Source organism: Canis lupus, chromosome 4 (genome assembly GCF_011100685.1).
Source record: "Canis lupus familiaris isolate Mischka breed German Shepherd chromosome 4, alternate assembly UU_Cfam_GSD_1.0, whole genome shotgun sequence".
NCBI lineage: Eukaryota > Metazoa > Chordata > Mammalia > Carnivora > Canidae > Canis > Canis lupus.
Genome location: NC_049225.1, coordinates 11,485,127 through 11,499,309, shown reverse-complemented (window position 1 = coordinate 11,499,309; position 14,183 = coordinate 11,485,127). Strand labels below are relative to the sequence as shown.

At 36.7% G+C, this 14,183-nt stretch overlaps 1 protein-coding gene across 3 annotated transcripts in view; it reads right to left on the bottom strand.

Annotated features, from left to right (window-relative positions):
- The window catches only part of BICC1 (BicC family RNA binding protein 1), a 270,915-nt gene that overhangs the window by 176,952 nt on the left and 79,780 nt on the right, over positions 1 to 14,183 (bottom strand). For all 3 annotated transcript variants that reach the window (XM_038533967.1, XM_038533968.1, XM_038533966.1), the window contains exon 2: positions 3,862 to 3,908. In XM_038533967.1, the coding sequence (XP_038389895.1) occupies positions 3,862 to 3,908 (47 nt within the window). The remainder of the gene's footprint in view (positions 1 to 3,861; positions 3,909 to 14,183) is intronic.

Sequence of the window (14,183 nt, the reverse complement as noted above, 5' to 3'; positions counted from 1 at the left end):
GACAAAGGCAGAGTTAGGGAAGACGCTTCTACAAGCCAAGGAACACCAAAGATGGTAAGCAAATCACCAAAAACTCAGAGAGGAATGGAACAGATTCTCCCTCACAGCTCAGAAGGAACCAATCCTGTTGCTACCTTGCTCTTGGACTCCTATCTCCAGAACTGTAAGGTAGCCAATTTCTGTTGCCACCCAGTTCGTGGTACAGTGTTTAGTAGCCCTAACAAACTAACATAAAAGGTTTCAAAGCATACCACAGGAAGACCTTATACTCCGACCACATACATTTTTCGTAACTATCCATCTTTTGGTAGACAATGCTTGCAAAATCAATCCTCCTTCCATATGCTCCTTCTACCACCACCCATGATGACAGGTAAGGCTACATAACTAATTTTTCTCCAATGGAATATGAGAAGTGACATATGCCACATCCAGGCCTGGACCTTAAGACTGGGGCATACTTCCTCCATACTCTTCCTTTTTTTTACCAGCTCACATTTGGACATGTGCTCACCCACATGAAGTAAAGTAGCACAGCTACTTCTTAGAAGAAATCTGGGTCTTTAACTGACAGCATGGGACAGAGCCACCCATCAAGGGGGAATATTCTCCTTATCATGTTACAAGAAAGTAAAAGAAATAACTTTTTTAAGCCACTAAATCATTGGGTTTCTTTGCTAGAACAGGTTAGCCTTTGGTCTAATAGTCTAATAGGGTACCAGGGGAAAAAAAAAAAAAAAAAACATTTCAAATACATTGAATAACACAGTATGCAGAAAACCAGGTAAATATCTGAAACAAGAAATGTGATTCTACAGGAGAAGTTTAAGTGTAAACTAAGCAACTACTATTACAGCTCCAAATCTGAAACAATATATTTGATGACCTTAGTAGTTGTTAAATTACAATTTAAACCCTTTGCGGGAATCTACCAAATCTAATTAGAAATCTAATTCTTAAAGATTTTTTTTTTATTCATAAGGATTTTTAAATTTATCTTCTAATTTTTCATGAAAATAACTAAATTTAGTATAATCATATTGTTATGATTTTATATACATTTTAATGGTACAAAAACAAAGTAACACATATGTCTCACACTCCTCCAATCTCCTCTCTAGAGAAAGCCAGTATGAAGCTGGGAAGGTATCCTTCCAGGCTTAAATGTTATAAAATAACAAAGGTGATCAAATTTTAATTTTAAAGTCAACTCAAGAGAAGTTTAAAAAAAAAAAGAGAGAGAGAAGTTTTAGTTTTTGTGATACCTAGAGTCAAAACCAAAACATATTCTAATAATAAGCATATAAGGGGCACCTGGGTGGCTCAGTGATTGAGTATCTGCCTTTGGCTCAGATTGTGATCCTGGGGTCCTGGGATCAAGTCCTGCATCAGGCTCCCCACAGGGAGTCTGCTTCTCCCTCTGCCTCTCTCTCTTTGTCTCTCTTGAATAAATAAATTTTTTTTTAAAAAAAAAGCATATAAGAGCCTTCACATTTGCCTAACTCTGAGAAAAGAAATTTATTTTTCTCATAGATGCTAATGATCAGCATTGTGGCCTATTTCTTGTTCTTAAATGCTTCCCAAAATGTCATTATGTGAAACTGGAATACGTGTGAAACTAAAAGAAAGTTCCTGGAGAACAATTCAATACTTCTCCATTACTTCATTCTACTGTAGATGAACCATAATGTCTACTCCCGTCTGGTCAAAACACTGAAAATTACTCTTCTGGAATTTGGAATGTTTGCTTTTTATTAAGTCACAGGTTCTTTCCAGGGTGACTATCCAAATCCTGCATGGACACTTATCAGGAAGATACTCTACTAAACTAAAGAAGAAAATTAATAAATAAAAACTACCCCTATTTAGTTATTCAGGGACTTAATTAACCTGTGACCAAGAATGGAATCTATGATTCCAACTCATGGTTTGTTGGACACACACATGTTCCTGGATTCAAACATGTGTTTCTATTTAAACTGTTGGAATGTATATATGGCTCCACAAAGAGCGATAAATATTAGCAAATCTTCTAAGAATGAAGGTCCTTTATGACCACATACACCATGTTTTGATTCAGTTTTTCAAATGTGTCAGTCACACAAAGCTGAACAATCTGCTTTTTACATCTATCCACAAGTTAAAGAACAATGAAATAAAATCCTCCCATGAATTACATCTATCTGTACTTTCACAGCCAACCCAAGGCAGATCTGTGATTTCTGCTATTTGTCTTCTCTTCCTTCATGGTAAGCCTGCCTTAGGTAGAGGCAGGGGATTCTGAAATGCCCATGTAATGAGAAGTTGGATATGAACCATTTACCAGGTAATGCCAAGTAAGGGGCTTCAGGTATAGTACAGAAACTTCAACAGCATGAGCCTAAAGAGAGGTGGAAAACTGTGGTCTGACATGTTCTACTTGGCCAGCATAGCATTTTTAAACTTTTAAAACTTAAGCACCTTTAGGAAAGGCCCTCCATACAAATAAGGTACTTCACATAAACTGCACTTCACAGAAGTTCACCTCAACATGAACTATGAATGCCTCAGATGTCATGTATGCAAATCAAATGTCTGAAGTGTGAGTGCCACAGGAATTCTTCCAATCTGTTTAGCCTTCATATAGTTTGTTTCTTTGCCTAGAATACTCTCCCAACCCACCCAAGCCTACCTCTTCACTTAACTACTACTCATCTTAAGTACTCCAGAAGTCCTTTCTTACCTCCCAAAGCTCCAGTCAAGTGCTTAATCCTCCATGGTTCTGACTCTCCTGCTATTTCTATGACTATATTGTCAGACATCAGGCTAATTCCTTCAGGGCAAGGACTATGCCGTTTAGTCTCTCTAGTGTGAAGAATATAGCAAGTGGTAAATAAATACTTTCAGAATTACTAAACAGCAATACAAATGTCAGCTGAAAATATTTGCTTCCATATTCTTGGAAGAGAATGCAGAAAATGATGAAGTTGACAAAAAAGAAAAAAATGTGGATCACACAGAGCAAGAAAATAAAGAGGCTGTAAACGCCATATCTGGTTACACACAGGTGATTTCCAAAGGCTGAAGACCCACATGGCATTATTTAACCTCATCTATAGCTGCTGCTTTATTTCACTTCAGGACACCTGTATATTTGTTGTTACACATGTTTTTTGGCTCCCAACAACAAAGACACAAATATAATAAATCCAAATAAATAAAGAAGAACATGAACTTGAGTCAATTTTTTTTTAAAGGATAGGCATCTTCCCTTATACAAAACACTTATTTTAAAATAGAGCCGACTAGAAATAATCAATTGCTAATCATAGCTTCTCATACTCATTTTTCAATCAGGTCCACTCCTCTTTCCCTTTACTATATATGACTAACCAGACTGGCTCCAATGAAGTTCAGAACTCTCAGAGGACAGTCAGGGACATAGTCACCAACAATGAGCAAACAGGTCTAAAGGTGCATCTTTCATTGATTATATCTTCCCACTCATGGTCATGCTTACCGGAAATGAGGAAAACTGTAAGGAATTCCACTCCATGTCCAGGTCAGGTATGTAAATGAGTAAAGAAACAACAGGGAGAGCAGTGAAAGAAGTTAATCAGGACAGCATACAGCACTCATTGCCTCTTTGCCTCCAAGCAAAAATGTCTTACAGTTTCCTCAGGAGGAGCCGGAAGTTGAGAATGCTTACCTCCCAAACAGTATCTCACGCTTTCTTTGCCCTGAGCATTTCCAGCTATCTCATCAAAACCTTTTCTCCTTCATATGGGAGGGTAGCTTTTCAGGGGCCTCCAGTGTAGCAACTAAGACACGCTGATTTCTTCTCCTTAATTATCACCAAGACAGGAGTACAAAGCAACTTACCTTCTGAAAAAAGTCTTCCCCACTTTTGCCTTTTCCTTCAGCAGCAGCTGTAAATAAAAATGTATATATTTAAAATAGTTTCTTTTTTCAACCTATGTATTCAAACCTCTCAAGTATTAGGTATGAGAATAAATAAAAAAGTAAGAAAGATGCCATTCTTGCTCTCCCAAAGCTCAGTGCCTGCCTGAACAGGCCTCATCTTTGATGCAAAGTCACTAAAAAAATAGAACACTAATCCAATCAAATATACATCTTTAGATAATTTCACACTTTTTTTTTGTATGAAAGACTCGGGTCTCTCTTTTCACACATAGATGAAATAATCTCATCCTTTCATAATTAAGGAACAACACGAACAAGTGCAACTATCAATATAATCAATGCTCTATCTATAACCAATCCCAGGCATTGATGTTGCCTTCTCAATTGGTGGCTCATCCCACAAAGCCTACACTCTGAGCTATTTGTTCTATGCTTTGCAGACTCTATAATCTACTTAGGTTTCAGCTGGCATCATACCACTTTAATTCACTTAATTCACATAAGAGAGAGACAAAACAACATGAGGATGAAACAGTAATAGTGAAGATCACAGGTAACAATAAAACTTCACAGATTAATTTAAAGGTCATTACATTCGAACAACTGTTTTTTTTTTATTTTTTTTTCTTAAATTTTTATTTATTTGTGATAGTCACAGAGAGAGAGAGAGAATGAGGCAGAGACACAGGCAGAGGGAGAAGCAGGCTCCATGCACCGGGAGCCCGACGTGGGATTCGATCCCGGGTCTCCAGGATCGCGCCCTGGGCCAAAGGCAGGCGCCAAACCGCTGCGCCACCCAGGGATCCCCGAACAACTGTTTTTATATCTAATTGGCAGCCTATAAATATAGGAGAAACCCAAGTCTCTACATTCAAAAATCTTACAACTCCATGAACTTTCTTTTTAATTTGTGGAGAAGAGGAAGCAATTTGACTGAGAGGAGAGAGAGGACACATGGCCAATAGCAAACTGCTTGCCAAGAGCCTCAAATTGCATCTTTTAGATGCAAACACCAGGGGCGCCTGGGGGGCTCAGCTGGTTAGGCACTAGATTCTGGTTCAGGTCATGGTATCAGAGTCGTGAGATCAAGCCCCATGTCGGGTTCTGCACTGAGTGTGAAGCCTGCTTAAGATCCTCTCTCTCCCTCTCCCCATATCCTCCCTCCTGATGCCCACTCTCAACTCATGCTCTAAAAAAATTAAATAAATAAAAAAGGAAAGAAAGAAAGCAAACACCAAACAGGTCTCAAATTCAGGTGCAAGGTGATGAGTGGTTAACTGGAGAAGTCACCCCCCCCCACCCCCGACCAAGACAAGGAAACGTGCTGAGCAAGAACTCCTAGACAATGAAATCTGGAAAACCATAGTACCCCAAACACCTACTGGTTAATACAGTCAAGGAACACTATATATACATGCATATATATGCATGTGTGTGTCCAAGACATTTATTAAAATTATTAAAGACTCTTGTGTGTCAACTATACCTCAATTTTAAATTTTTTTTTAATTTTTATTTATTTATTTATGATAGTCACAGAGAGAGAGAGAGGCAGAGACATAGGCAGAGGGAGAAGCAGGCTCCATGCACCAGGAGCCTGATGTGGGATTCGATCCCGGGTCTCCCGCGCCCTGGGCCAAAGGCAGGCGCCAAACCGCTGCGCCACCCAGGGATCCCTATACCTCAATTTTAAAAAATTATTAATGACCCAAGAAATGTGGCAGGTCATTCTTTTAGGTAGAAGACTCAAAACTAAACTTCTCTCTGCCCTCAAAGAAATAGCAAGTATTGAAATTTCATTTTTTTTCACCAACTTTAATTTCACAGTTAAATATAAGACACCTTCTACAATCTTATAAAATCGTGTATTTTTATCAACATATTTTCATCCAAAACCAGAACAGAACACAGAATACATGTTTCTGTGATTCCCAAAAATGATCTGAGGAAATGTATGAAACAAGAGCTAAAAAGAAACAAAAAATTTAAATTCTAATGGCAGGCTGAACAACAGCCCCTCAAAGATGTTCATGTCCTAATTCCTGGAACCTATACTTTACGTGGCAAAAGGGATTTTTGGTAGGTGTTATTAAGATTCCTGAGACAGGAAGAGAATCCTGAATTACCCAGGTAGGCCCAATGTTCTTATAAGAGAGTAGCAGGAAGGCCAGAATCCAAGAAGGTAATGTGACAATAGAAGCAGAGGGAGAGCAAGACATAGAACAAAGAAAGAAGTCAGAGGAGAAAGATATTAGAGATGCTACACTGCTGGCTTTGAAGATGGACAAAGAGGAGCACAAGGAAAGAACATAAGTGGCCTCTAGAAGCTGGGAAAGGCAAGGAAATGGACTCTCCCCTGGGACCTCTGGAGGGAGCATGGCCCTGCCAACACATGGATATATGCCAATGAAATCCATTTCAGACTTTTGAACTCTGAAACTGCAGAATAAATTTATGTTGTTGTAAACAATTATGCTTGTACTTTGTTACAACAGCAAAAAACAAAACACAAAAAAAATATTAATACATAATCCCAAACCATTTTAACTTCACTTTCTGCAAAAATACTATACCTTCAACAGTATGAGCTTAGCATAGAAACTGAGCAAAGACATGTGAGCATCTGAATCACACATTCCCACAAATAGGTTCCTGGTAGTTAACGCTACAAATTATGATTTTTCACTCTCTAATTTGGAAATATGTCAATATTAAAACTTAAAAAAAAAAAACAAAAAGCAGAGGTGCCTGGGTGGCTCAGTCGGTTAAACACACAGTTCTTAATCTCAGTTCAGGTCTTGCTCTTGGGGTCATGACTTCAGGCTGCACATTGAGCTCCACGCTGGGCATGGAGACTACTAACTAACTAAGTAACTAGCTAACTAACTAGATAGGTAGGTAGGTAGGTAGGTAGGTAGGTAGGTAGCAAATTTGACCCATAAAACAAAGCTCATACTTTCTAAATAAACTGGAAAATATGGATTATTCTAGATAGAGCAGCCACCTAGGCAAGACAAAAGGACAATGCCCAAACCTAATGACATAAAACTAATATCAAGTGCCTTGAAGGCACTTCAACTCAGCCACTTCTTGGGCTTTATCTCTACAGCAAAAAATAGTTTGAAGGGGCCCTGCCTGGAGATAAAAACTGCAGAGCACGGCACAAAGATTTGAAAAAATTCTAGTGACGCTGAGGAAACTCTACTTTGAAAAGAAATTTTAGAAACAAAGATATTTTCAAAGGCCTATCAAGCAAGACAGACCTATCAAGAGCCCTTCCACCTACAGGGAACTTCTTCACAACTTAGAATTCATCATTTTAAATTTCATAATACATTTTATTACAGACATTTCCTTTAGGACACTTATTTTGCTCATGATAAACTCATTATGTCACAACCTTGAAATGTCCCTTCATTCCAAGTCCAGCTAAACAGACTTCACAGAATGGCCTTTTAATCCCTGGATCAATAAAAAAAGGGGGGGGGGTTCCACAGACTCAAATTACAATTAACTATTTTCAGAAAAACATCTAAAATTTAAAAGAAACATGCAACTTTAGCAACCTTAGGAGGTCAAGGGGAAGAGGAGGCAGGGATGCTCTCTGAAACCAAAAATACTCATCCTGAAATTCTTTTGCTGTTTTCATTCCAAGTGTTTATGTATAAGAAGCTCCAAATCTGCCTGGTTTTCCCTCAAATCCTAAGTACTGTACATTCCTCAAGCCCACCAAGTACCCTAGTAAAAGATTCTGACCAGATACGTAGACCACTGCCTCAGATACAAACCATGGTTGGTAATAAAAAATAAAAAATAAAAAAATCATGGTTGGTCCAAGTCATGGGCACTTTATAATAACCATTCCTTATCTCATTCCCAAGTTGCTGGGTCTCCTGCAGGACTTCTACTGACCCCATGCAAGCAAAGCTGTCAAGGCCACAGAAGTCACCACATCAAGCGAGAACAACATAACACCCAAAGTATCTCCAAGCCACCCCATCCCAATGGGGGATCTTCTGTGCTCAAATTTGAGAGCTCGATTCTCAAATACAGTCCAAACTCCTCTGAAGAAATGAGAGATTGTGCAGAGGAGGTTTGTAGAATATTTACTTCTCGATATAAACTTAAGTATTTAATATGTTCATTTTATAGATACAGAAAACAAAAAGAAGTTCACTCTTTCATTCCATGAATATTTAAGTCCTATGGTGATCAATCAAAATTGGCAAGGCTCTGACCTATTCAATTAAAAATCATGGCCTATATATTCACAGCCACCACTAGTAAGATGAAGCCAAAATCAAAATTTAATTTTAGTGACAACTTCCCAAAGATCTTTTCATGGTCACAATCCACCCAAACTAAACTTATTAGAAATTTAATTTAGCTATTCTCATTTAGAACAATGTGCTAAAAAGCTACTCATTTCACTTTTAACCCAACATGACCGCTGGGCAGCTCCTGTCACGCCTAAAGAATAAAGGGTGCTTCTAGAAGATCATCTAAGAGTTGGATTAAAAGAGAGAGAGAGAGAGATGATAACATCTTGACTCAATGGTTGTCTTTTCATTATGGTTGGAGGGGCAAATGTTGCCTGTGAAATGAGCCAAGTCATCCTTATGTTGTGGCCCTCCTTGACCCTTGGAGTCTGACTATATTCTGTGGTATAACAATTACAACTGAGTCTTCACATTCTTATACACCAATAGACTCTCATTTTTTTTTATTCCACAGTAACATGAACACACACACAACAATTTTGCAGGCTTTTTCTGTCTTTATAATATGACTTCTGTCTGATGTTCCAAAATTTAGTCATTTGATTGTAAAAACCCTGGATTATTCTTACCAATGAACACAACTGTCTTTATTTTCACGACATAGAACAGCAGGAATAAATTACTTCAATATTACTGAAACATGGCTTCGTAAGATTGCACAGGTAAAGCATTTCATAATTTAAGCTAAACAATTCATTTTTATGTTTATTGTAATTTCTCCAATGCTTCACCATATTTTGATATTTTTGCTTCACAAGAAATATGGAATGGCAAAATCCATAGCCAATAAAAACAGCAAAAGTTGAAACAGGTGTAAACTATTATATTCCCCCAAACTATAAGGCAAATCTAGTTAATTACTGAATTAAAGGGGGAAAAAAATTTCAATTTTAAATTCTTTGTGGGGCATATGGAAACTTGTTTAAATATCCCTTTCACTCTAAAATGCTTTTCCATTATAACAACTGATGCTTTCTGGAGTCAGATCTAAAAACACAAGGATTATGTATTCATATTTAAAACACAGTACGGACTATCTTTAAATACTCCCTTGATAGGCAGTGGGGTTTTTCCGCAATCCTGTGGAATCTGAGCCAAAACACACACACACACACACACACACACACACAGCCGAATAGAAAAATGAGAAATAATTCTTCAAATCTATAAAGATACAGGCATTTTCCCCTTTTTCTTAACATAACCCAACTGCAGCACATTTGCAACTAAGAAGGCTGCTGTATGTGAAGGTCACCTAAAGATAAATGTGACCATTTAGGTAGCCTAATTCTCTGCAAAAATACTTTACTAAAATTTTAAAACATTCACTTATCAGATCAATTTAATCAATATGCTAAAAGAGCTATGCAAAGTATTTTATTCTGTATATTACTGTCTTCAACAAACTTCCATGACAATTGTGCCAATTTCACTGAAAGAGGAATCACAAAAAGATGTAGAAGATGCAGTTACTATATACTCTGAGACCTTTTTATGTTCATGAATCATATCTAACACTTGAGAGTGGCATTCAAAGTTCTGAGAATTGACTGAATGATTGATGTTAAGTCTATTTTTAAAGTTTCTTCAATTCTCAAAGTCATTCAAATACTCTAGTGAACTGAAAAACACCCAGGTTTAAACATCAGTAGTGAACAGCGGCTTCTGTACGTTGTACATCACAGTAATAAGCGTGAGGATTTTCAGAACTCATCTTTTCTAAAAGTTTGTGTGCTTTCAAAGTCCACAATGAACAAATAAAACTCACCTGCTTTTGAAAATTTAAACAAAGAAAGAAAGCTCATAGAGAAAAATCAAGGAAAAACAGGCAAAATTTTTTTTCTTAAAATAGTGATTGGTAATTTGAGGATGGTTTTCTTCAGTTTAATGCCTTTCCTAAAATAATTTTTTTGTTGTTTTGCAGTTAAAATTCCCCAAGTTCAGGAGAGACTGGAGGAAGATGGTGGTGGGGATCGGTCCCTAGACTTGCCTCATTCCAGAGAAACAACTAGATAACTATCAAATCAATCTAAATACCCCAGGAATTGACCTGAAGACTGTCAGACAGGAGTGCTTAGGTGGTTCAGTCAGTTAAGTGTCTCCTTCAGCTGAGGTCATCATCCCAGGGTTCTAGGATAGAGCCCCACATCAGGCTCCTTGCTCAGATGGGACCCTGTTTCTCTCTCTCCCTCTGCCCCCACTTGTGTTCTCACAAGCTCTGCATTCTCTTAAATAAATAAATAATCTTAAAAAAAAAAAAAAAAAGGACTGTTAGAACAAACTCCACAACTAAAGGTAGAGAAGCAGTAATATCAAATGACTTGTCTAACACACAGAGGCAGGCACGGAGACTTAGACAAAATGAGAAGACATAGGAATTTGTCCCAAACGAAAGAACAAGACAGGGCCACAGCCAGAGATCAAGATTAAACAGATATAACTAACATGCCTGATAAAGAATTTAAAGTAATAATCATAAAGACACTCAATGGACTGAGAAAAGAGTGGAAGACATGAGTGGGATCCTTAATACAGAAATAAGGAATAACAAAGGAGAGATAAAGGGTTCAATAAACAAAACCAGAAACATGCTTGATAGAATAAACAGCAGGCTAGAGAAAGCAGAGGAAGAAATCAATGACCTAGAAGAAGACAGAGTAATGGAAAGTAATCAATCTGAACAAAAGAGAGGAAAGAGGGAAAAAGAATGACACAATGAAAAATATACATAAGAAACTCAGTGACTCCATCAAACCTAATAACATTCTTATTATAGGAGTCCTAGAGAAAACGAGAGCAAAAAGAGGGCAGAAAATTTATTTGAAAAAATAATAGCAGAAAGCTTCCCAAGTCTGGGGAAGGAAACAGATACCCAGATCCAGGAGGCAGGGAGAACACTCAACCAAATTAACAAAAGCAGATCCACACCAAGCAGACCATAAAACCAAACTCAACAAATTCAAAATGACTAAAGTCATATCATGCATCTTTTCTGACCACAAGGCTATGAAAATAGAAGTCAACCATAAGAAAAATATGGAAAGACCACAAATATATGGATGGTAAATAACATGCTACTAACTAATGAATGAGTCAATCAGAAAATAAAAGAAAAAATTTTAAAGTACATGGAGACAAATGAAAATGAAACAATGGTTCAAAACTTCTGGGATGCAGCAAAACTGGTTCTAAAATGGAAGTTTATAGCAATACAGGTCTACTTCAAGAAGCAAGAAAAATCTCAAACAATCCAACCTTACACCTAAACAATCTAGAAAAGAAGAACAAACAAAACCTAAAACCAGCAGAAGAAAAGAAATAAGACTAGAGCAGGTGGGGCACCTGGATGGCTCAGTCGGTTAAGCATCTGCCTTGGGTTCAGGTCATGATCTCGGGGTCCTGGAATTGAGCCTCACATCAGGCTCCTGCTTCTCTGTCTCCCTCTGCCTCTCTCCCTTGTTCATGTTCTTTCTCTCTCTCAAATAAAATCTTAAAAATTAAAAAGGAAGACTAGAGCAGAAATACACAGTATACAAACTTAAAAAACAATAGAAAAGATCAATGAAACTAGGAGCTGATTCTTTGGTAAAAATATCCTTTCCCCCTAAGGTCAGGAACAAGACAGGGATGTCCAACTCTCACTTGATTCAATCTCACTTCTATTCAACATAGTTACTGGGAGTACTAGCCACAGCAACCAGACAACAAAAAGAAACAAAAGGCATCTAAATCAGTAAGGAAGAAGTAAAACTTTCACTATTTGTAAATGACATGAGACTATATATGAAAACCTGAAAGATTCCACCAAAAAAAAACCCCTGCTAGAACTGATAAATGAATTCAGTAAAATCACAGGATACAAAATCAATGTACAGAAATCTGCTACTTTTGTGTACACTAATAATGAAACAGCAGAAAAAGATATTAAAACAATCTCATTTATAATTGCACAAAAGATTTTAAGATACCTAAGATATCTTAATTTTAAGATAAACCTAACCAAAGAGGTGAAAGACCTATACTCTGAAAACTATAGAACACTTATGAGAGAAACTGAAAATGACATAAAGAAAGGAAAGACGTTCTATGCTCATGCACTGGAAGAACAAACATTGTTAAAATGTCTATACTACCCAAAGCAATCCACACATTTAATGCAATCCTTTTCAAAATACCAACAGCATTTTTCATTAAACTAAAACAACCCTAAAATTTGTATGGAACTGCAAAAGATCCCAAACAAAGCAATCTTGAAAAAGAAAAGGAAAGTTGGAGGCATAGCAATTCTGGACTTCAAGATGTATTAAAAAGTTGTAGTAATCAAAAGAGTATGGTACTGGCACAAAAGTAAATACACAGATCAACGGAACAGAACAGAAAACCCAGAAATAAACCCACAACTATATGGTCAATTAATCTCTGAAAAAGCAGAAAAGAATAACCAATGGGAAAAAGACAACCTCTTCAACAAATGGTGCTGGGAAAACCAGACAGCAATATGCAAAAGAATGAAATTGGAGCATTTTTTTATACCACACACAAAAATAAATTCAAAATGGATGAAAGATCTAAATATAAACCATAAAAACCTGGAAGAAAGCATAGGCAGTAATTTCTTTGACATCAGCTGTAGCAACTTTTTTCTAGATAGATCCCCTGAGGCAAGGGGGAAAATAGCAAAAATGAACTACTGGGACTACATCAAAATACAAAGCTTCTTCTGCATAATGAAAGAAATAATCAACAAAACTAAAAGGCAAACTATGGAACAAAAGAACTTATTTGCAAACAACATACCTGATAAAGGGTTAGTATTCAAAATATATAAAAAAAACTTATACAACTCAACACAAAAAAACAAATAATCCAATTTTAAAATGATCAGAACACATGAACAGACATTTCTCCAAGGAAGGCATCCAGATGCTAATAGACACGTGAAAAGATGTTCATCATCACCTATTATCAGGGAAATGCAAACCAAAACTATAATGAGATACCACCTCACACTTGTCAGAATGGTTAAGTTAAAATCAACAACACAAGAAACAGGTGTTAGTGAGGATGTGGAGAAAAAGGAACCTTCTTGCACTCTTAGTGGGAATGCAAACTGATGCAGCCACTCCAGAAAACAATATGGAAGTTCCTCAAAACGTTAAAAATAGAACTACCCTACAATCCAGCAATTGCATTATGGGATATTTACCCAAAGAATATAAACACACTAATTCAAAGGGATACATGCCCCCCAATGCTTATAGCATTATTTATGCTATAAGCAAAATTATGGAAGGAGCCCAGGTGTCCAACAATTGATGAATGGGGTAAAGAAGATGTGGAATATATACACAAGGAAATATTATTCGGTCATTAAAAAGAATGAATTCATTAAAAAGAATGAAATCTTGGCCATTTGCAACAATATGCATGGAACTAGAGTGTATTATGCTAAGTGAAACAAATCAGTCAGAGAAAGACAAATACTATATGATTTCATTCATATGTGGAATTTAAGAAACAAACAAGCAAAGGAGGAAAAAAGAGACAAACCAAGAAAAAGATTCTTAATTACAGAAAACAAACTGATGGTAACTAAAGGGGAGCTGGGTGGGGGAACAGGTTAAATAGGTGATGGGGATTAAAGAGTGCATTTGTGATGAGCACTGGGTATTGTATGAAATTACTGAATCACTATATTGTAGTACAACTGAAACTAATATAATACTGTATGTTAACTAACCGGAATTAAAAACTTACCAAAAAAATCCCCATGTTCAAAAATGAAATAAATTATTTTTTAAGGAGACTATAAGACATGATATATAGAATTATCTCACTTCTGTATATAAAAATGTACAAAGGATAAGTAAAGACAAAGGATAAAGTAAACAAAATATTAACAATCATTATTCGAGTAGTGGAATTACTGGATAATTCATCACTTTCTCCTTTGTATTTTTCAGAATGTGTTTAAATAGCCTGAACTTTTTTTAACTATGA